The sequence below is a fragment of the Puma concolor genome, chromosome D3 (assembly GCF_028749965.1).
Source record: "Puma concolor isolate L17-30 chromosome D3, mPumCon1.1.hap2, whole genome shotgun sequence".
Classification (NCBI taxonomy): Eukaryota; Metazoa; Chordata; class Mammalia; order Carnivora; family Felidae; genus Puma; species Puma concolor.
In genome coordinates, this window is record NC_141678.1 from 40,499,728 (window position 1) to 40,524,566 (window position 24,839).

At 41.1% G+C, this 24,839-nt stretch overlaps 1 protein-coding gene across 18 annotated transcripts in view; it reads left to right on the plus strand.

The window, feature by feature from the left end:
* Window positions 1–24,839, plus strand: part of DLGAP1 (DLG associated protein 1) — a 904,837-nt gene that overhangs the window by 703,829 nt on the left and 176,169 nt on the right. For all 18 annotated transcript variants that reach the window (XM_086682542.1, XM_086682543.1, XM_086682539.1 and 15 more), the window contains 2 exons: window positions 2,575–2,752; window positions 14,211–14,451. In XM_086682542.1, coding sequence (XP_086538668.1) covers window positions 2,575–2,752; window positions 14,211–14,451 — 419 coding nt within the window. The remainder of the gene's footprint in view (window positions 1–2,574; window positions 2,753–14,210; window positions 14,452–24,839) is intronic.

Here is a 24,839-nt window from a genome sequence, read left to right on the forward strand (position 1 = left end):
AATAAATGCACTATTTTCCGGTGTTCCTCCAGTGAGCGTTTCCGCATCAGCAGCACATGTCCATACTTTTACCCTTTATATTGACAGCTGTGGGCTCCACTCAGTGGACAAGAGGAAAGAGTTCATTTCCTTACAGTTAGCGTCTGATGAAAGTGTGTGCCGTTTTATCAGAAATGACTCACCAAAGTAGAACTCTTCAATCCTTTCTGAATGATTTTTCACTTTGAAATTTGGGAATTATGCCTTATTTCATGACAAGTGACCTGGGTGAATGATTGTTGCAATGATGCCTCATTTCCCCATCTCAGCCAGCAGACACTCATTTTTCAAAACACTGGACTTTCACTTCGTCTTGTGAATATACACCATTTATGAAAGTCACCCCCCCCCCGCCCCCCCGGAATTGCTGCTCTGATAACCATTTGGAACAGCACCGTCATTTATGTTGGCAATATCCATGCCCTGGGTCGGGTTGCAAAAGAGCCAAAGAAACACGTTTACCATCTAATTCTCACGTTCTAAGGGGAAGTGAACTTTTGGTTATAAATGCTTCTAGCTAAGTCTCTCTTTTCCTAGAAGAGACCTTAAGGGGAAAAGGAATTCTTCAGTTTATATGTTGGTTGGTTGGGATTTAGGGCATGAGCATTTATAAAGTGGCCCATTGTGAATCACCATAATAGCACATAACACATGGCAAATATTTGAGCTGGCAGAGCAAATAGTTCATGTTTGACAGATACTTGTAGGATCCATCGAGAACATCCATTTTTAGAACAGTTTCCCTTTTGTGGTAATAATGTAGGAGATTTGCTTTTGATGTTAAATTCTGGATCTATTTTTTTAATGTTTATTTATTTTTGAAAAAGAGAGAGAGAGCATGCATGAGCGGGGAAGGGGCAGAGAGAGAGGGAGACACAGAATCCGAAGCAGGCTCCAGGCTCAGAGCTGTCAACACACAACCCGATGCGGGGCCAAACTCAAGAATGGCGAGATCATGACCTGAGCCGAAGTCGGACATTCAACTGACAGAGCCACCCAGGCGCCCCTATTCTAGATCTATTTTAACTTGGTCCCCTTTCCAATGCAATTGCAAAAAGTAGCTGCTCCCAGGTTCTAGTATTACTGAGTCCATCTTTTTTGACTATTATATTTAAGTAATTACATTAAATTAATACAAAATTAATACAAACTTCAAGAATGAGTGCAATCTCATACATTGCCAAGAGGACATTTGGAATGTGGAGAATATCTTTCCTGTCTGTGGGCAGAATGCGTTCTAATAGTTTGGCAGTTGATTTTTTTTATCTTCCAGATAATTAATTGTACAATCCATGAATAATCAAAGCTTATCTCTCAGTTCACCACATTTATATTCCTTATATCTTTTTATTTTCTAATTTCATTGGTTATAATCTCTGGGATGATGATAAATAACAGCAATGGCATTGGGCATACATCTTCCTTATCAACTTTAATTTTAAACTGCAAGCAATGTTTCAGCAAAAATAAAAGAAATTTAATAATGAAAGAAAAATCACCCTGAACTCCATGTGAAAGCAAGCTTTAAAAATTACTAAAAATGAATTGTTTGTATATGAATAGAAAAGCAGGAAGGATTTACACCAGACTGCTATGGGTAGTTCTTTTAAGGGTGTAGAATTCTGAAGCAGAAACAGGGGTGGAGAGGAAGACCCACCTTCTGTTTTATATACTCCTGTATAGCTTGGCAATGAGCATTTTCTACTTCTATAATTTTAAAATGCATCGTGAAAAAAATACAAAGAGTACAGTGTGTAAAGACTTTCTTTACATATCAAGATTTAAAGACGTGCACATTGTTAACGGCTAAAATTTAACTTTTGTTCACTAAGTTCAATCTCAACTAAATGAGACAAAGATTAGATAGACAAGCAGATGACAGAAAGATTGGTAGAGATACTGATATAAATGTATACCCACTTACTGTTACTAGAAAGTCCAAAAACAAAAATATGGGCACAGAAAGGAAATGGGTAAAAGAAAAAGCTTACAGGGGTCCCTGGGTGGCTCAATCAGCTAAGCGTCCTTCCTTTGATTTCAGTTCAGGTCATGATTTCACGGTCGCAACACTGAGCCCCACATCAGTCTCTGCGCAGAGCCTGCTTGGGCTTCTCTCTCGCTGCCCCTCCCCTGCTCGCTCGCTCTCCTCTCTCTCTCTCTCTCAAAGTAAATAAATAAACTTTAAAAAGAATTTTAAAAAGAAGAAAAGGCCTACAGACTACCAGGACAGGATTCTGGGGCAGGGAAGTCAGAACTATTATCTCCCCCCGCCCCCGCCCTGGGATGCAGATGGGGAAATTATTTCATAGGCTGAAGAGAATTTGAATTGCTCACATCATGAGATGTTACGAAACCTTAATGATTTCTGGTAAAAAGTTTTTCCTTCTGGGACACCATGGGAGAGTCTAGGAATCAGAGGAATCCATCTGTATTGTTCATCCCAGTATTTAGGGTGGTACATCAATGATAGAGCGACCATGTCTTATTACTACTTACATTTCTACTAAACGTGCCCTTTCCTTTTTTCTCTTTTAGGATTTCCAATGAACACTCCCCCAAACTCCAGATCCGGAGTCACAGTTACCTGAGGGCAGTAAGTGAAGTCTCCATCAATCGAAGCCTGGACAGCCTTGACCCTGCCGGCCTGCTCACATCACCAAAGTTCCGCTCTAGGAACGAGAGCTACATGCGAGCCATGAGCACCATCAGCCAGGTGAGCACTGTGGCCATGGGCCATGGGCCATGAACTACATAAGGATTAGTGGAAACAGAGGGCATGAAGCGAGGAGATGGCCACTCGCAGAGTAAAACCACTGAGGGGTCAGGTGGGAGGCCTAATCTAAATGCTACACGTATTCACCTAAGGCAAGCACCTGGTATCAGCAGTCTGCCAGCAGAGAAGGGGTCCTCTGCAGAGGGATAAAGGACATTGGAGCGAGTCCTCGGAAATTCATCAGCAGTCAGTACCAGCAAATGTGCCCTTAAGGAGTTGATGGATAAGGTTGAAAAGACTCTTGAAGGACAGAAGGACAGCATAGACATCACTGGCAAAATCAAGGCAGCGTCTAATCACAAAAGTACAAGCGTTGAGCAAGTCTTGATAGACAGCAGCCTGAGGACAGGAAATGAGATACAGTCTACTTATCTCAACGGGGTCCCAGGTGAATCTTGGTATCTTGGTAATGAGACAAAAGTCACTTCTAAGAACTGGTATCAGGACTGGGATGAAGGAAGACTCAGGCATCTTAATGCTAGATCCAAAATATCCAGGCCCTCCCATCAAAGTTTCAGAGAGTGGGAGAGGACTGGGCTACCTAAGATCAGGGGGCAGAGAGAACCTGGGGCTCTTTGAAGACCGGACCCTGCAGCTTTCGGAGCCACCAGGGGAGCAGAAGTTGCCACTAGGGACGCCTTCCTGTGGGAGCACAAAAAGAAGGATGTTTTGTAAATGATGCCCAGGACCTCTGAAGTTAAATTTCTATCACAAAAATAACTGCCATACTATCAATTCAGCTAATATTTATTGAGCAGAACACTGGACCAGATTATACAAGTTATTCAGTGATTAACAGTACAAAATCCATTCCCGCCAAGAGCTTGTAAGAGAACATACAAAGAAGATAAAAGTGCTCTCACAGTTATTATTTACTTGAACACTACAAAATACTCTGAGGGAGGTAGGGCAAGTGTAAGAGGCTCCTTTACTGGGTCCCTCTGCTAACTGCTTTATATTTCCAGAATGTTATTTTATAAAACACTCTGTAAGAGACGGAAGAAACCAGATGTCAAATGAGACTTTGTGGTCACAAAATTGTCAACAAGATCCTGAAGCTAAGGAGAAAAAGGTGCTAAGAACAAAGATTCTAAAGAGAGAGCTTCCAGGCATGCAGTCTAGGAATATGCATTTTAACAAATATTCCAAGGGATTCTAATAAAGTACTATTTGATCTGGACTTTGAAAAATGCTTCCCTAATTCAAGGAATAGTGAGTGTTCTAGTTTTGGTGGAGCTCAGAATACTTGTAGAGGCAGCAATGGGAAGTCTGTCCTGAATTTTGCCCTGGAGATATTTTTTTTTTTCTTCTCAACGTTTATTTTTTTGGGGGGGAGAGAGACAGAGCATGAACGGGGGAGGGGCAGAGAGAGAGGGAGACACAGAATCGGAAACAGGCTCCAGGCTCTGAGCCATCAGCCCAGAGCCCGACGCGGGGCTCGAACCCACGGACCGCGAGATCGTGACCTGGCTGAAGTCTGACGCTCAACCGACTGCGCCACCCAGGCGCCCCTGGAGATATTTTTTTTAACGCATGGCCTTGCATGCCAGCTCCAGAGGACTGGACTTCATTTATTAGGAATGGAATTGATTAAAAATTAATTAAAACTTCAGCTTTTAAGCAGCAAGAGATATGATCAGAACTTTGATACAAGAAAATTCATATTCAACAAAGGCAGGGACCATAGCAAGGTTCTGAGAGCAGGGCAGAGTGGGAACAGGGAAAGCTAGCCTTGGGGACTCCAATATCTGCCTACTGTACATTTGCTTACTTTAGAGAAGGCTCCAAGAACATGCATGCCAATGTGTGTTAGTTAATGCTGTCCAATGACACTCATCCCAACACTCAGGGAAATTAGTTGGTGCCTCATTTGGTGAAATTTTGACTTGTCTGTCTTTACTTTTTTCACACTAAGCAATATAATATTTTAAATTTCTTTAAGCTTATCTTTATTCCGGACAGCCTCATGGTCACATAGCCTTCCAGAAATATAAAATAGTCTATAAATCCAGCTGTCATACATGTAGAATACATCGATGGATTTTTTTAAAAAATTTTGGGGGTGCCTGGGTGGTTTAGTTGGTTGAGTGGCCAACTACGGCTCAGGTCATGATCTTGCAATTTGTGGGTTCAAGTCCCATGTCAGGCTCTCTGCTGTCAGCTCAGAGCCTGGAGCCTGCTTCAGATCTGTGTCTCCCTCTCTCTCTGCCCCTCCCGCACCTGTGCTCTGTCTCTTTCTCTCAAAAATAAATAAATATTTTAAAAATTGTCGAAAAATGCTTATACCCATTCACTGCTTTCATAACGTTAAATGTTTAAATTTTCAATGTTCAAGACAGGAGAAACATGCTACTTTGCCCCATCAGGACATTGCGTCTATGCAGCTGTCTGACTTGGGTCCCTGTGCCACAGATCGGACCTTCCTGAGACAATATCCCTTCCTAGTGACAACCTAGTAAAATATCAACAAATCACTGAAGAAATGCATGTGGGCCCCGATGCTATGGCGGGTCAAGCTCTGCAATTCGGTGGTATAATCATTCAGCCTTGAGTAAAATACAGAAAGAATAGCCATCCTAAATGGATTCCTAATGCTACATCATTTTTCTAGTTCCGTATTCAATTTTCAAGTAACACAATATCTTTAAGGATAATTTCAAACTTTCCATTGCAGTCCCAACACTGTCATTATTCAAAGGAGAATAGTTTCTTCTTCCAAGCAATACTACCATATAGATTCTAGACTTTTCAAAAAGTGGTTAGCTTTTATGATGTTGGGATGTTCTCTCTTATAGATCTTTAGTAGCAGCTCTAATAGTATAGAATTTAAATGCATGCTATCCTATTCCCTTTTAAAACCTGCCATTTTAGTCATCAAGGGCTCCTGGAAAGATCAAACTAAAATGTTGTAAGAGAAGATATTGGTCTAGAATAATTAAGCTGTTTGTTTCTGCCATTCATACCTGATAGAAGTAAAATATCCCTAAAAACAGATAGTGCTTGCATGATAGAGAAAAACTGACCTTTTTTAATATTTATTCCCTTTCTATGTTTTTTTAATTATATATCCATCTAATAAGATGGAGCTTTCTAAAGTAAAGCTTGAGAAGAAAGAATTTTTAAAAGTCACATGTGAAAAAAAAATATTTAGTATAATAACTAGGTCATTTCCAAATTGGCTCAATTTATGTCCTCATTCACTTCAAGTCCAATTCTCAAATATCTTCATCTGGAATGGTAAACCAGAAGCCTGCAGACATCTTTTGTCTGGCAATATGTTGGATTTTTACATCATTTTTTAAAAGTGAGGAGACAGGGGCGCCTGGGTGGCTCAGTTGGTTGAGCGTCTGACTCTTGCTTTCACCTCAGGCCACGATCTCACCATTTCCTGGGTTTGAGCCCTACATCAGGCTCCGCACTGACAGCACAGAGCCTGCTTGGGATTCTCTCTCACTCCCTCTCCCTCTGCCCCTCCCCTGCTCATGCTCTATCTCTCAAAATAAAATAAACTTAAAAAAAAGAAGTGAGTACACAGTTATTATGTTCAGCAGTAATCGTAGCAATTTAGCTGTGATTTGTGACCTAGGCCATCCCTTCATTGTATATATACCAAGAAATAAAAACTCAGATATAGATAAGTATCTATAAATATAGTCGGTAACAGAACCTAGAAACCCAAGTGTCCTGACTCCTAACTGATAAGTTTCTTCAAAGCCTGCTGGTATCGGGGTATTGATGGCAACAATATTGCTAATAATAATAGTAATCGTGAAAATGATAACAATGGAACGGTCATCATGTCTTGCTTGCCTGATACATACTAGAAGCTTTTCATATTCTCTCATTAATTTCATATCAACTATAAAAACGATCATTTTTTAATTTATGAAATTTAGTCTTAGAGAATTAGTATCATTTGTTTCATTCTTCCCACTACACTATCTCACAGAATAACATCCACCATTTATGTATAGTGTATGTATAGTGGATGTGCCTAGAAATATAATATGCATTTTAAATGTTCTATTTTTATCCTTAGAGCATACACTGGAGATAGGTATCATTATACCCATTTTACAGATGACGAAAGTGAGGTCTAGAGAATTCAAGCAAATTGCCCACGACATAGTAGAAAGAACATTAAACTACTCCTTCCCATATAATAAAACCAAATAGATCTCAAATATATACAATAACACAAAATGACAAAAATTAAAATTTATAAAATATATGTCTGATATTGCGGTAAGACTAATAGAACTTTTAACAATATAAGAATTCTAGAAAACATAAACGATTGACATCTGTTCTAACTGAAAACTAAATTCTGTGACAAAAGATATCATGAAGTTAAAATGCAACTGAGGATATTTAAACGTATCAAGAAAGCAGGTGAATGTTCCAGTTGCCTAAAGTATATTTACCAATAAGTAAGAAAAGAAAAACAGCCTAAAAGAACGTAAGGCAAATCTTATGAAATAGCAAATTAGAGGGAAAAAAATACAAAGACCGATAAATATAAGAAAAAATGCTTAAATACACTAGCAGGCTGATAAAGACAAACTGAAAAAGCACAATACATTTCTGACCTAGAAGAGTTGCAAAAAGTGCTAATACCCAGTTCTAGTGTCCATGCTGAGAAATGAGCTGTTTGGAGTGAACTGCCACCATTGCCACAGAAAGTAAGTCGATGAACATCTACAACAGTATAAAACATCCCTTTTGGCACAAGAATCCCACTTTCGGCACTCTATAATACAGAAAATAAAAGCACCAGTATATAAAGATAAACGCACAAGAGTGTTGGTCATAGCGGTCTCCAAGTACATATCTGAATCATCATCCACGATGGAGTGGTTGAATAAATTATGGTATAATCATCCTATACAATTTTACAGTGGTAGTGACTTAAGTGTCCGAATTTCCCTGAGTCTCCATATAAAAGCAGACAGAGCAACGAGGCAGAAAAAAAATCCAAAAGTCATGGAGAACATTTACAATAAAATTGGGTATAACAGGATATTCCATGAACCCCAAATATAAGTGGATGAGAACAAACCACAAGGAGCCATAAGACTACACTGTATCCATGTCTGTGTAAGAAGGCATAGAGGGAAACAATGACTTGTGTGACAGACTCGAGGATAGCAAAATAAAACAAGCCACAGGTATTCACCGGAAAGCTCAGGGCGCCTATTCAAGAACAGCAGCTGAAAGTGGAAGGGATTTGCCTCCTCTAACGGCAGATAAATTCAAGGAGCCTGCAGTTAGGTCAAAAAAGACTGGAGCAGTCTGAGCCTCTACGTGCACTGGAAAGCAACCAACCGGTGTTTCCTTCCAGCACAGGGCCCAGGGCTGAGAAGAAACACAGGCGAGTGGAATCAAATATGAACAAGGTAGAGACGGTAGCAAAGAAGAAAAGAAAATGCCAAGGTAAAAGTTGGGGACGGGAGGAAAAGAATCAGGAAGTATCGCAAAGCTAAAAACATAAAAGAGGAAGTCCTGGGAATTTGAGGGGGATATCTTGAATGTACCCACCCTCTCAAAGTCAGACTAATTTTCCAAAAACCACAAGGAACAATTACCCACTGTAAATCACATTCAAAATCACTGTAAGAAGAAAGAAAAATAAGGAAAAGAATAACATTCCTCCAGAAAATGAAAGCATGCAGAAAGACATAACCACAAAATAGATCAAAACTGTAACACACTTCACTTGATCTTGAACAACATGGGTTTGAATTCCATGGGCCACTTATACATGGATTTTTTTTTTCGATAAAGACAGTACAGTATTTTAACTGTCTTTTCTCTTCCTTATGAGATTTTCTTAATAACATTTTTTTCTCTAACTTACTTTATTGTGAAAATATAGCATATCATACATACACAAAATACGTGTTAATCAACTAAACTACGTTATCAATAAAAATTCTGGCAATTAATAGTTACATTTTTGTGGAGTCAAAAGTTATATGTGGAATTTCAACTGAGCAGAGGTGAGGAGTCAATACCCCCACCCCCCTGTTGTTTGTTCAAGGGTCAACTGTATTTTAAAATGCGCTAAACAGCATTAAGAACACAATATAAGACATGAGAGAAAACGACCTATCTGAATTTCAAAAACTTAAAAATAATGTCACAAAACTCAGGGAAGAATTAGAAGTAAAAGAAAAATCATTTCAGAAATGAAGATTAGACTAAAAGGAATATAGGTGCAAGTGAATGAGACATTTCATTCATTAAGAAAAATAGAAATCTAAAAATAGAAATCTTGGGGGTGCCTGGATGCCTCAGTCAGTTAAGCACCCCACTTCAGATCAGGTCATGATCTAATGATTTGTGAGTTCGAGCCCCACAAAGGGATCTCTGTTGTCAGCACAGAGCCCACTTCAGACCCTTTGTTCCCTTCTCTCTCTGCCCCTCCCCCACTCACATGCACCCTCTCTCTCGAAAATAAACACCTAAACAATCTTTTAAAAAATAAATGAGGGGCGCCTGGGTGGCGCAGTCGGTTAAGCGTCCGACTTCAGCCAGGTCACGATCTCGCGGTCAGGGAGTTCGAGCCCTGCATCAGGCTCTGGGCTGATGGCTCAGAGCCTGGAGCCTGTTTCCGATTCTGTGTCTCCCTCTCTCTCTGCTCCTCCCCCATTCATGCTCTGTCTCTCTCTGTCCCAAAAATAAATAAACGTTGAAAAAAAAATTAAAAAAAAAAAAAAGAAAAAGAAAAAATAAATGAAATCTTGAAAGGGAAAAAAAAGTCACAGGCAAACTATTGTAAGTGTGAATGAATGCAGGGAATATCGTTTCCATGAGCCCATCCTGAGGAATCCAACTAGACAATGAGCTTTAGACAACCCAAATGACCAGACATAAGAACCGTGATGAATAGGTGCATGGACTTATTTCTGGACTCTCGATCCTGTTCCATTGGTCTATGTGTCGGTCCTTATGTCAGTGCCAAACTGGTTTGATTATTATAGCTCTGTGATAAATTCTGAGATCAGAAAGCGTGAGTCCTCCAGCTTTGTTCTATATCGGTATTGCTTTGGAAATTATGATGTATCGGTGTATTTTTCCTTGTGTTTTTGTTCCTGGAATTCTTGGAGCTTCTTGGATTCTAACATCCAACAAGTGGGAGTTCCAGAAAAAAATAAATAAAAGGAAGGAAATTACCAATGAAATCATTCAAGAAATGGTCCCAGCACTGAAAGACATGATTTTGCAGATTGAGAGGGCCCACCCAGTACCCACCCAGTTGATGGAGAAATATCCTCACAGGGAACATCATGGTGAAATGTTAGCTCTCTTGAAACAAGAATATCTTTAAAAGTTTTCAGAAGGGGATGGGGAAAACCAGTTCATACGGAAAGGTTCAGGAATGAGAAAGGCATCCACTTTCCCAAACTCTAACATACATGGAGGCTAAGAGACAAGGAGGAAAGCCTGAAAACATCTGAAAGAAGGGATGCAGGCTAGAATCCTGAATGCAAACACACCCTCCCTTAACAGGGGAGGTGGAATACAGACACTTCCATCCATGCAAGCTGGCCGCCTTGTCCAGGAAAGCACTGGAAGATTTGCTCCACAAAAAGGAAGGAATAAAACAAGGAAGATGAAACAGGGCCTCCATAATAGTCAAGACAATGAAGGGTACCCCCACAGTGATAAAGAAGAGAAATCCCAGGACAGCCGCGGGCTGTCTGTGGCAGCCATAGATTGCAATAGGAGGTCAGAGGTTCCGAGGGTAACGCTTTAAGGGCAGGAAGGAAACCAATAGGTTATCAGAGGTCTCTGAACATAGCAACAGATCCACATAAGCAAGTTTTTGGAAATATGAATGCAAATACCATAAGATCCAGCTGGAAGAATTGAAAGTGATTGCCTCTGAGGAGGGAGAATCTGGCGAGGAGGGGGCAAGGTGGGTCAGGTGTTTGCTCTTTTCCTTTATAAGCCATCTAGAATTCTTAGACCTATATCTGTAGAATTTTGATAGAGAATAGTCTTTTTATATGAAAAAGTAGTAGCAAGCATTAAATGTATAGTTATTTATAAGAGACTAAATGAGGGCTGAAGCAATAGAGAACATGTAGGTTATGTGCTCTGACAATGTAAATATAGCACAACTATTTTAAATGAGGAAAGAATAGAGAGTGCATATGCAGAAAAAAAAGGAATCATTAACTGTTCTCAATAAAGATATGGGCACGGTATTATTAGTATGCTATTCTGAGATGGTTGTGCATATGAAAAAAACAAATGAATAATTGTAGAATATTCCAATTCTATTTCCTGTGCCCCGGAGAACCAGGATTTTTAGTATGGAATCAAGGTATATATATATATATATATATATATATATATATATATATATATATAATATAGAAGAGGTTACATTAAAACTGTGCAGACTGGGAGTGCCTGGGTGACTCAGTCAGTTAAGCATCAAACTCTTGATTTCGGCTAAGGTCATAATCTCACAGTCGTGGGATCACACAGCTTTTGATTCTGTGTCTCCCTCTCTCTCTGCTCCTCCCCTGTTCATTCTTTCTCTCTCTCTCTCTCCCTCTCTCTCTGCCCCTTCCCCTCTCACTCTCTTTCTAAATAAATAAATAAACATTTAAAAAAAAAAACAACTCTGCAGTCTGAATTTTAATCAGACCTATTCACTAGGTCTGACCATCAAAAGGCCTAGTTTTGCCCACTGAACAATGACCAGCCCAGTAGCCATGACAATGAAGCTTCCTGGTGTCCAGATTGCATTCTTGTGATACTATTTTCCACTAAAAGAAGAAAAGGTTGTTTGAAAAAATACTGATTCCAGGACTGAGCAGGTCAACAGGATTCAGGAGCCAACCTAAGGGGCTCCCACTGGTTAAAGATAAGACAAATTTCCATTCACTAAGAATAATCATAACAGTCAATTTAAAACCATCAAATGTTGGGGCTCCTGGATGGCTCAGTCAGTTAAGCTACAACTAGAAACTGTAAAAAATAATGATGGAACTAGAACACCACCATTGCATAACTCCCAGTGAATTAACAGATCTAGACATTGAGCACAAGTGACTTCTAACAACGTACAGAGAGAGACAACCCAGACATAATGTGTCTCCTGATAAAAGAACACATGATCTCTCCTCTTGCCAAAGGGACTGAACCTGAGTCTTATGAAGCCCCTGGATCCAGCTTACAATTTTCAGGAACTACAAAAGATAGAGGACCATGCTAAATCCTACCACGAGTATGAAATCAGCAAATCCAGACCACGGGAACCTTTACAGGACAAACAACCCAGATGCTTCCATAAATAAATTGTCAATTAAAAACTGGGTGGGGGGGGCACCGGTGTTGACAGCACAGAGACTGCTTGAGATTCTCTCTCTCCCTGGCTCCCTGCCCCTCCCCCACTCATGTGTGCCCTCTCTCTCTCAAAATAAAGAAATAAACTTTTTTTAAAAAGAATTCTTTACAAAAATAAAACTCAGATTGGCAGTTGATTTTGGAGGGAAGATGGGGATTATAGTCAGGATGGGGCACATAGAGTGGTTGCTAGGGTACCTGGAAAAGCCATCTTTCTTGATCTAGGTAATGGTTATAAGGGTGTTTGTCTTATTATAATTCACTCGGTTCTACATTTATTTTGCTTGGTTTTCTGTATCTGTGTATAATAGAAACAAAAGGTTCAAAAAGAATGAAGAAAGAGAATCCTATTAAGATGTGAGTTTAATACAGAAGGTTAAGTGGAAAGAAAACATATTGCCAAATTATATTTACGTTATGGTCCAATTTTTATGAAAACTAGGGGAGGGGGGCAATATGTACCCTCTGAACAGACAGTCACCCAAGTTTTAACAGTTGTTACCTTAACAGGGATAGATATTTTACCATTTCTTTGCGATGTTTGGCATATTGATTAATAGGGGAAAATCTGTATGTGCGTGCGCACACACACATTTGCAAATACAGTTTTACCTTTTACTTTGAAATCATTCCAAGTTTACAAAAAAGTTGCTTGTAAAATACAAGGGACTCCTATATATCCTTGACCCAGATTCATATTCATATTCCTTTTGACTCATGTGCTCACTTTCTCTATTTGATAATTAATTGCAAATATCATGTCCCCTTACCTGTGAATGCATCGCCAATATTTCCCAAAAATCAAAGATATATATATGCATTTAATTTTTTAACATGGATGTATGTAATTATTAGCCTTGAAAACAAGCAGGGATTTTATATCAAATTAGATAAAGTAGGTGAAAGTACTATTTTAAGCTGTAAAGAATCGTAAAGAAATGCATGTCTTTTTCCACTTGATATGCCTTAAGGTAGCTGGTCACTTCTACATGAAGTTTAAAAGAAATTTGCCATTATCAGAGTATATTCTCAGATAACAGAAAATGAAGGAAGTCAGAAATTACAATCATTTTCAGTATTTGTTCTAAGCTTACTTGTAGTTTAATTGCTTAATAAATTCCTAATTACTCATTAATTTAATATTAGGGAAATTATGAAGTTCTAGAGAGTGGCAGAAATTTGAAGAACGCTCCCATGTCCCTATCAAATCAGCTACAAAGTAAGAGAAATTAACTGGGGCACCTGGTCTGGTTTTTTGTTTTTTTTTTTTTTCTTTTTTAGGTGGTGCTCAAACCCAATGTAAGTTATGTGCAGAGGAATATAAGTAAATAAAAACTGACCTCCGCAAAAAAAGGAAGACTTCATTTGGAAGATTTTAAAACACATTTATAAACAATTTGTGGACCATATCAGCTTTTTATAAGGAAGAATGAGACCTTCTTCCGATAGTGTGTAGATTGCAAATCTCCATAGTGCTTTTCAAGATTTTGACATATCTGGGTTTGGTCTATTTTTGTGCAGAATGAGAGTATCTTGCCAGAAAATATAGGGCCTGTTTTCATACTGTGCACTAAATTAAGCTGCATTTGACACTGAAATTATTTGACAAGCCAGTCACTTGCAAAAGCACAATAATAAAAATAGTAGTTTCTAAGATGTTTATACTAAAAACTATTCCCCTGAAATACCCAAACTCTCACCGTGGACTGACAAAAATTGTTCCCTAGGTTTGCATTTATAAATCAGGAGAATTAACACCTGGGCACGCACTGGAATAAGACCTCCTAGCCCCACACTTCTTCCATGCTGAAAAGAAAGCTCTTTTTCTTTAGAATTTAATGGACTGTTTGGGCTCATAAACAAGATGCAGTTCAGTTACGGAGTGTAACACAGAGGCGATAAAATGCATTGGCGTTGAATGCGGTCGGATGGGGCTTTCTCCGGAAGGGTGCGGGGTCAAGTCCGGGGATGCTTGAGGGAGAGGGTGCTTCTCCGCCAGGCAGGAGGAGTTATGGTTCCCCGTCTCTGCCCGTAGGTGAGCGAGATGGAAGTGAACGGGCAGTTCGAGTCCGTGTGTGAATCCGTGTTCAGCGAGCTGGAGTCGCAGGCGGTGGAAGCCCTGGACCTGCCCATGCCCGGGTGCTTCCGCATGCGGAGCCACAGCTACGTGCGGGCCATTGAGAAGGGCTGCTCCCAGGACGACGAGTGCGTGTCCCTGCGGTCCTCCTCCCCACCGCGCACCACCACCACCGTGAGGACCATTCAGAGCAGCACCGGTGAGTGAGCAGAGCGCCTGCCACCCCCCCTGGCCCCCCCTCCGTGACACCGCGCCAGCACAAGCCTGGTCTCCGGGTGCAGGGCTACAGGAACGACTGTCCCAAAAGACTGCACGTGGTGTCCTGCTGTTGTCACACAATCACCAGTAACAAAATACCACCCATGCCCTACAAAGAACGGTTGTGCCTCCCTGCCTGCCTCTGTCCCCAGGCTTTGACCGCATCCACAGCCCTTCTCTCTGTCTCCATCTCTGGCATCAACAGAGAAACTTCAACTACAGGTCCAGAAGGGACAGCGCCCAAGTGGGGAGGGGGTCTTTCTAAGATCCCCACACAGCATCCTAGCAACCAGCAAACTCATCCCACCAGCTCCTAATGGCCCCAGTCAGGCTCTGACTTTTACAGGGTGACCCTTAAGCAAATCAGATACCCTGACTGTTGAGCATCACAGTTAGAATGCCTTTTTTTTTTTTAATTCCAAGATCTCCACAAAATGACTATCCCAAAAGACCTGAAATATCACTGTAAGAAAAAAGGGAAGAAATGGATGATTCAGTCATACTAATTGAACATCTTATGAGTTTTCTTTCATTATAACAAAGGCAGATGTCATTATTTTAAAACCTACCAGCATATGTATACAGCATCTTCTTTTCCCTCTAAAGTGAAGTTAGGTATATGCAGTTAAACTGTATTTTTATCAGATTTTAGGTAGAGAGGCAGAGACAAGCTTAACTGGTTTCCATGACACTAAAACCTGAATAGGAATATAGCCATGAGTTATATATGACAATGTGCATTGGGTTTATATATATGTATATTTGTTATATGTATATTATATATATATATATATTACATTTGGGTCCAAGAAGAAAATCCCCTCCATTTTAACTAGGCTCAACTGTATGATTGAATTCAGTGTAACTCCAATACAGAGTAGTTCTATAAGAAGACCATCAAACCTAGAGTCATGGTAAATAATAATGAATAAATTAGAAGGAAAAGCCTGTGCCAGAATATGTTACTATTCAATTTTAGTTCTAAGTGCATCAAATGCCCGTAATTACCATTCAGCCTAGAACCTTTGCAGGCTTGAGAATTAACAGGTCCTCAAACCTGAGTTAAAAATCCTACTAACTAGAGATGTGGAGTTGAGGTAGCAATTTGTAAGAAACCGTTAGAGGTTAAACAATAGTTAGGATCAGATCAGAGAAAGAGATGCTTCTAGACAGTGCCCTGGCTTCACGGCTCTGCAGAGAGCCCAGCAACTCTGGCCTCGGCTGGCTGTCTCCAACCAGAGAGTGGATGTGCATTCTTGTTCACCAGGAAATTCTACAAGAACAGCCACAGATAAGGTTAACAAATAAGGTTGACTCATAAAATGAAAAAAAAAAAGTGTCAATCATCCATGGGCATATTTCTGTGCGCGTTTATGTTCATGCAGTAAGTGTAATTTGAAGATCTGCCCTGTGCCTATAGCGTATTGCTGTGTCTTTTACTGTTTCCCCATCTTCATCACCCCCACCCAGCCCTTTCCCAGTGTCCGGTCCACTGCTTGCTATGACAGTCTCGCCGCCTGCCAGCTGTTCTGTGCTGAAATCACTCGTCAAATACACGATCTGCACATCCTTGCCCAGAAGTACTAGGGGAAGGAAAAGGGCCACTGGCTGACCCCTTCCCCCTCAAGGAGCGGTGTTGTGGACAAAGTGGCAAGAGACTCCAGAATGGCTTTTTTTTTTCTGCTCGCCTCTCAGAGATTGTGTGCTTTTGTCATTTGAGGGACAACTTACTGCCACCTCACGTCAGTCGGTTCTTGTGCCGTGCTGTTGACTTTTCTGAGACCTTTCCCAGATACTCGGGAGGTTCCTGGAGTTCAAACAGTAGGGACGCCAGATGAAATCCAGGGTGCCAGTTAAACTTGAATTTCAGATAGTCAATAATTTTTGTAGTGTAAGTCTCTCTCAACTGTTGCACGGGGCATACTTATACTAGAAAACTATTTGTAGTGTTTGCAGTATTTGGTAAATGTGACACGCCCACGTGAGGAGATGAGTAGAATCTGGAGATGTCCTGCAGTTGTTCCTTTTAGAATATAAATTGATCAGGTCTTTGGCTGGAGGCCTTATGGGGGAGAATGCTCAAAAACAGAGGGAAGTAAATAAAAATGCAATAGAGGTGATTGCACAGCTCCTTCTTCGGCCCCATGTGTCTCATCATAAGTACTGGGCTCCATCTGTCGACCTGCGCTCTCAGGGTGGGAAGGCTCCAGGGGTGGCTGCAGCTGGAGGGGTTAGGGGCAGGAAGATGTGGCCTGCCTCCGGGAGTGATAAAGTGTGAAACACCAGATTTTTGCACAGGGCAGCTGGTGAGTTCATCAAACTAAATGTTATGATAGATCATCTTCACAGTCATGGAAAAATTAACAAGGACTAAATCATGGTTATAGATTCTAAGTAAGCCCATCAGATATTTTAAGATGGCAACCCTAAGAATTCTAGTATCACTTTTCAGTTTCTCTGTGCCATAGATTTGTTCTTTTAAAGTTATTATTTTATGATATAATAAGGTTCTGTGCCATTCTACTCCTGCCATTACTCCTGTGCTCTTCTCTGTCTCTCTCTCTGTCTCTCTCACTCTCTCTCTCTCCCGATCCCTCCCTCCCCGCCACACACACACACTTTTCCTTTTCTCTCACATGATCTCTGTACTATCATATAGATTTTCTTCTACTGGTTTCCTTCTTACACTGAATCGAATATAATTTCCTCTAGAAAAGAAAATCTACTTTCTCCTGATTTTCAAAAGATGTGCTCATTCATAGAAATCAGGAAATTATTTGGCCCTAATTTTAACCATTTCCCTCATGTATACAGGTCAGATTTACATCGTGTTCAATGGGACATGACCTAGATTTCCCCCCTTGCTTCTCTTCCTTTGCTCATTATTCTTGGATACTCACAACAGATTCTATTTTTCCTGAGAAAAGTTCTTCTGTTTTGTCAACTGCAGTTATTAGCTATAACTTTCTACCCACAGCAAAGTACACGTAGAGTCTTTGATTTTTTATCAGCCCATTCTAATTGTTCAAATTTTCAATGAAATATACTAAGCTTTTCTCTTTAAGCCTTGTCCATTCTTCATATTAGCAAGATGCAATCATAAACAAAAATCCACAAAAGTGTCTGCTATGTGGGAGTGTCATGAACATGGGCTCAGCCTGAAGTGGCCCCAAGGATCCCCTAGTGATATGAGCAAGAATGGTCACTCATCCCAGCAAATCAGGGAAAATTAGGAACTGAGATAGAGAGTGACTTACAATTATGCTTCTCTTGGTTGATGGACTCTTCGGCTTGGGTAACGATGATAGAATCCTATATTCCCTCAGCCTGTGATCTGCTTCAAGCACTCAGATATCTCTCCATCTAATAAATTCAACAACTTTTTATATAAACTACTGTAGCTAGTACTATTAGGCTAGGATTAGAGCTACTGTAGGAAAGTACAATTTAACAGTGGGGCAATTAACCTCAGGACTGTGGGGAAACACACACCCTTACGTCAGTTGCCTGAATATTAGGCAAAGGTAGACCTTGAGGCTGGAAATATACCCAATCATCCACTTTAGAGAATTGGATTAAATTTGCCTCACAAATATACCAATGCAATTGTATGTGTTTAAGAAGAATTTTTCTTTTTATGTCCTGCACTGAGCATCTAAGATCTATCAAAAGCATTACCACATTGCAGCTAAGGCAGGCAGACAGACTTGTATCTGGTGAATAAACAAAAACATTATATGAATCAATCAGTAGACGCAGTCATACAGATACAGCACGCACTTGGTCAGAAAGGACAAAAAATAAACTGTTTACAGTGGTTACCCAGCAAGTAGTGGGTGAGAGGATTAGGTAGTAGGGACAGAGAGAGATTTCTAAATGAGCACTGCTTTTTATGACTTTAAAAGCCAGTACGATATTTTATCAAAATAATACTCTTACAGAAATAGGCAAACTATCATGATATAGGATTCTCTAAGTTTTTAAGGAAAGCATTCACTTTAAAATTACAAGCTTTTCAAAAAAAAAACAAAAACAAAAACAAAATAAATAAATAAATAAAATTACAAGCTTTTCGGGGCTCCTGGGTGGCTCAGTCGTTTGGGCGTCCGATTTCGGCTCAGGTCATGATCTCGCAGTTTGTGAGTTTGAGCCCCGTGTCGGGGTCTGTGCTGACAGCTCGGAGCCTGGAGCCTGCTTCGGATTCTGTCTCTCCCTCTCGCTCTGCCCCTCCCCTGCTCATCCTCTGTCTCTCCCTGTCTCTCAAAAATAAATAAATGTTTTTTAAAAATTTTTTTTAAAGATGGGGCGCCTGGGTGGCTCAGTCGGTTAAGCATCCGACTTCAGCTCAGGTCACGATCTCACGGTCCGTGAGTTCGAGCCCCGCGTCAGGCTCTGGGCTGACGGCTCAGAGCCTGGAGCCTGCTTCCGATTCTGTGTCTCCTTCTCTCTCTGCCCCTCCCCCGTTCATGCTCTGTCTCTCTCTGTCTCAAAAATAAATAAACGTTAAAAAAAAATCTTTATAAGAAATTACAAGCTTTTCAAAGAAGCCTTATGTAGCAATAATATGATTTCTTAAATGTTTATTTATTTTTGAGAGAGAGAGGAAGAGAACAAGTTGGGGAGGGGCAGAGAACGAGGGAGAGAGAGAATCCCAAGCAGGCTCCGCACTGTCAGCGCAGAGCCCAACTCCGGGCTCAAACTCACAAACCGTGAGATCATGACCTGCGCCGAAATCAAGAGTCAGACATCTAACCAACTGAGCACCCAGGCATCCCACAATATATAATTTTTATAAAGGATAAGTACATTCATTTGCCACACTGTGCCTCTTGAAGTTTGGTGTATGTGTTCTATTCTTTTCTTATCAGAGGAAGCCTTAGAAGTTGATGGAGTTGAGCTGAACTCCTTTCCCTCAACTCCTTTCCCCCAGAAAAGAGAGTGAGGGCCCAGGATAAAGCATTGCCACCAGACCAGCAGCCAGTGTCCTCCAGCAGGGGAGTCGGTACAATGTGCCCTTCTGTCTGTGGCTTGGGGGCCACAGTAACAGCAATGTTTACACTTTGCTTTTTTTTTTAATGAGATATTTTTGCTTAAAGTAAGACACACTCTTCCATCATCCTACTTCACAGTCTACCACTGCTGTCAGACCTCACCCATCTATTCCAGTTTTCTCAGTTTAGCAACAGCAGGTACCCTTTGATCACCTGAGGTTGAGGCTAATGTTCCAAGAGTTCTACTGGCTTGAGTCTTCACTCCCAATCAGCCATCCCATCCAGGATATCAAAGCTACCTTCACGCACCCTACACTTCAATCCTAGACACCTTGCTCCCCACCCACACCAATAACAACAAAAATCCTTAATACACAAGATCTTAAGCAGAATAACATTAAGGCAATAATTTACATTTGCAATACACATAGTAGGCATTTAGTAATCGAGAGAAGATGCAAAAAAATACTTGTTTTTATTGCAATATAATTGACATATTACATGGTATAAGTTTAAGGTGTACTATGTGCTGATTTTTTAAATTGTTTTAATGTTTATCTTTGAGAGAGAGAGAGAGAATGAGAGAGGGGCAGAGAGAGAGGGAGACAGAACCTGAAGCAGGCTCCAGGCTCTGAGCTGGCAGCACAGAGCCCAACTCGGGGCTTGAACTCACAAACCACGAGATCATGACTTGAGCCAAAGTCAGACACTCAACTGACTGAGCCACTCAGGCACCCTCTATGTGCTGATTTGATACTTTTATATATTTCCATATGATTACCACCATAGCATCCTTCGTCAAGTCACATAATTAGCATTTCTCTTTTGTGATAAGAACATTTAAGACCTAGTCTCTCAGAAACCTTGAAGTATATAATACAGTATTGTTGACTATAATCACAATGCTGTGCATCAAATCTCCACAACTTATTCATCTTCTAACTGCAAGTTTGTACTTTTGACCAACATCTCAAGTCCCCCGCACCCTAGCCCCTGTAACCACTATTCTACAGTTTCTACTAGCTCAGCTTTTTTAGATTCCACGTATTATTGATATCATATACTATCTGTCTTTATGTGACTTGATTTTTTTTTATTTTTTATGTCACTTAATTTCACTTAGTATAATGCCCTAAAGGTCCATCCATGTTGTCACACATGGCAGGATTTCCTCCTTTCTCATAGCTAGAACAATATTCTAGCATATATATAAGCCACATCTTCTTTATTCATTCATCCATTGATGGGCACTTAGGTTATTCCCATATCTTAGCTACTGTTAATAACGGATAGCAGAAAAATCCTTACATACCTCACTAACTGCACATTTGATGACCGGTAACTTTCCTAGAGAAATAGCGTTGTTGTTAAAACAAGTTGAATTATAAAATATCAGCAGAAGAAACTCCTACATCACCTAGTCATGGAGTCTGCAAACTATAATCTATGGGCCAAATCCAACCCTCCACCCATTTTTGTAAATAAAGTTTTGTTGGCACAAGCCACACTCATTTGTTTACAAATTGTCTGTAGCTGCTTTCACGCTTCAAATTTCTTTTCGTTTATTTACTCATCCTGAGAGAGACAGAGTGTGAGCAGAGGAGAGGCAGAGAGAGAGAGAGGGAGAATCTCAAGCAGGCTCCACGCTGTCAGCACAGAGCCCAATGTGGGGCTCAAACTCACGAAACCATGAGATCATGACCCAAGCTAAAATCAAGAGTTGACACTCAATCGACTGAGCCACCCATGTGCCCCTACTTTCGCTCTTTGATGGCAAGCCGAGTTGAGTAGCTGTTGCAGAGCTGTTGCCAAATATATTTACTGTCTGAGTCTTTATCAAAAAAAAGGTTACCACCCCTGATCGAACGCACTGAATCCATTTTAAGGTAAGAAAACTAAGGTGGGCTTCTGTCTGGAGGCAAAGTCAAAATAAAAGTGCCTGGTCTCCTACCCATAGCCCTTGCTTGTTTGGGTCCCAGCTCTTGAACTTATTTACTGCATGATTATAAAGTTCATCTGAACTCATCTTCTTCGTGTGCGACATGAAAGTATCGTGCTGCTTCTCTTGCGGGCATTAATGACCACTTTGGGAGCATCCTTAGAGTTTAGAGAAAGCACACTTCTTTCTACGAGGCACTAATTTAATTAATCATTTTTTATAAAGCAATGAAGGAAAGGCTCAGAAATCCAAGGCGACGGACAGCAGCCAGAAGTGTTTTGAACAAAGACCCACTCTTTTCTATTCAAGATAAGATCATTAGAAGAATGACGGCTGTAACTTTTCCGTTCTTCGATGGGGCACTTGGGCTGGCATTCATCCGTATTCTAGGAGAAAGATTATGAAGTCCTAAGACACAAAAGTCTTGCTAGACATAGAGAAAGAAATAAAGTCTGATGAATTCCTTATGCTTTCATCCCCTCCAGTTGTTCTGCTGTATATAAACCACCTCTCAGGAACAGAGTGCCCAGCTCCAAGGTGCTGAGCTCTGTAGACAGTCCTAAAGTCCACCTTCGCCCACATGAGAGGTCATCAAAGGCCCATAGTGAAGAGGCTTCAAGGTCTTCTGGCCTTTAGGGTTGATGTGAGGTGCAAATCAATAAGGAAGGAATAAATCAGTAAGGATGATGGTGAAGTCATCAGTAAGGAAGGACTGTGTAAATTGCACATTAAAATGCCTCTATCCTGGCTTTACTTTAGATCTCTCAATCGGCTTACTTTATTTAGTAACAATGATAACGGCTAACCTGTAGCATTTACTGTTTGACAAGCATTTTGAACCAGCTGCATGGTCTAGCTCATGTAATCCTAATGAACGTTCTAGGAACATCTGTGCAAGATATGATCATTCTCATTATACAAAAAAAAAATATTTAAGGCTTCCGGAGTTGACACAACTTGAGCCCCACTGCTAGTAAGCTACAGAGCAGATTCTTAAATCCTCTTTACTCATCAGGGCGCCTGGGTGGCTCAGTTGTTAAGCATGACTTCAGCTCAGGTTATGATCTAACGGTTCATGAGTTGGAGCTCCATATGGGGTAAGCCTGAATGCCACCTTCAGTGAGCACGAGCCCTGCTTCCGGTAAAACACCAGCCCTGCTTCCGGTGAGCGCCTCTTCTCTCTCTCTTTCTGCCCCTTGCTCACTGTGCCCTCTCTCTCTCTCTCTCTCTCTCTCAGAAAAAAAAAAATCCTCTTTACTCAATGAATGCTTATTATAGTATGCCCTGAAGTAATTTAAAACAAATCTGTCTGTGGTCTAGGAGCACTTTTCTTTCAATCCTTCCTCCCACAAATATTCATTTAGCTCCTGCCATGTTTGAAAACCTGTGTTTTCTTTCAATTTTTCTTTAAAAAAAAAATCCCTCTTTTAAAAAAAAAGCTGTTTTTGGCCACCCGGGGAGCTCACTTTGTTAAGGTTAAGCATCTGACTTCAACTCAGGTCATGATCTCACAGCTCATGAATTTGAGGCCCAGGTCAGTCTCTGTGCTGACAGCTCAGAGTCTGGAGCCTGCTTCTGATTCTCTGTGTGTGTGTGTGTGTGTGTGTGTGTGTGTGTGTGTCTCTCTCTGCCCACCCCCCCAACTCACTCTCTGTCTCTCTCTTAAAAATAAACAAACATTTTAAAAAAACTTAAGCTGTTTTTTCACATATTATTGATATGGTTTTTCATGTTGGTTTGTCTAAATGTGAAACATCTGTTTAAAGTTAAAGATGTAAAAAAATAGGAGAGATGGTTCAAGTTGGAAGCACAGGAAGATCCAAACTCATCTCCTCCCACGGACACAACAAATGCACAGCTACATATGGACAAATCCCTTCTGGAAAGGACTTGAAAGCCACCTGAACAAGCTCCTCCACAACAAAGGGTAACAGGGCTATGTCGAGACCAGTAGGAGAGGCAGAGATGTAATTCAGCCCAAAACCCCACCCCTGGTGCAGCAGTTTAGTTGGAAACGATCTCACAAATACCAAACTTCCCCCTGAGGAGCAAGAGGTTTGTGCCCCACACCAGGCATCCCAATCCTTGGGACCTGGAGAGGTGAGCACCCAAAGGTCAGGTTTTGCAAAGCAATGGGGTGCATGTCTAGGAAAGGCATCAGGCTGTAGGGAATGGAGACTCCACTCTTAAAAGGTTTTCATGCACCGTCCTTCACCCCTGGACCCAGCACAGGAGCATCAGTTCATGAAGCACCTACATAATAAATGAAGGAAATTTAAAGCACCTTAAAGCACTTGCTAGAAGAACAGGAGACTGTTGGGGACTCTCCAGGGACAGATGCTGGCAGGCACCATTTTTGGTATTCTTCCTCTACCCTGCAAGTGTGGGCACCAGCAGCAGCCATCTTTTCCCTCTCCCTCTAGCCTGCTAGCCCTGATGGATGTGCCCCACCCCACACACCACTCCACCATGACCACATCTAAGCCAGCCAGTGGAGAGCCCTGGCCCTGTGCACTACTCTATCACAGCCTGTCATAGTTGATCAGTATGTGCACTCCACCCAGGGGACACCCTTTCAGCACCTGGCTTTGGTGGCCAAGGGGGATTGCATTGACTTGACCTACAGCTTCAGCCTGACAGGCAGGCTTCAGGTTTACCACACATCTAGAAACTATGGAAATGCCCTCAGGGAATGTCGGCTGAGGGATACCATCTTTGAGCTCTCACTTGGCCTTGCTACAGCTTACCAGTACCTCCCAGAAAGCTCATACATTTGGTTTGAGTCCAGAATTTTCTATTGTCACTAAGGGGACACCTTCAGATCATGGGTTCTAGATCACAGCAGAGTCTATGATTGCTGTCCCATAGGACTATATGTATTTGCCTACCTTAAAACCTGCTGCCTGAGGATCTACCTCCAATCAGCCTGAAACTAGATGCTGACTGATATCCCTCCCTCTGAGACATTCACAGATCTTGGCACACCCTCAACAACTGGGGCCTACCAAGAAAAAGGCTGCTTAGAAATCACAAAGGTGAGGGGTGCCTGGGTGGCTCAGTCGGTTAAGCATCCAACTTCAGCTCAGGTCATGAGCCCACGGTTCTTGGGTTTGAGCCCCACGTCAGGCTCTGTGCTGACAGCTCAGGAACCTGGAGCCTGCTTCAGATTCTGTGTCTCCCTATCTCTTTGCCCCTCCCCTGCTCGAGCTCTGTGTGTGTGTGTGTGTGTGTGTGTGTGTGTGTGTGTGTGTCTCAAAAATAAGTAAACATTAAAAAAATTTTTTTTTTAATCACAAAGGTTCTAGAGACAGCCAAGAACTACAGCAAGGTTAAAAGATAGGGTTTATCTTGGATACAAGGCCACTCCTATAAGACTGAGAGAGAGATCTGTTTCACCTA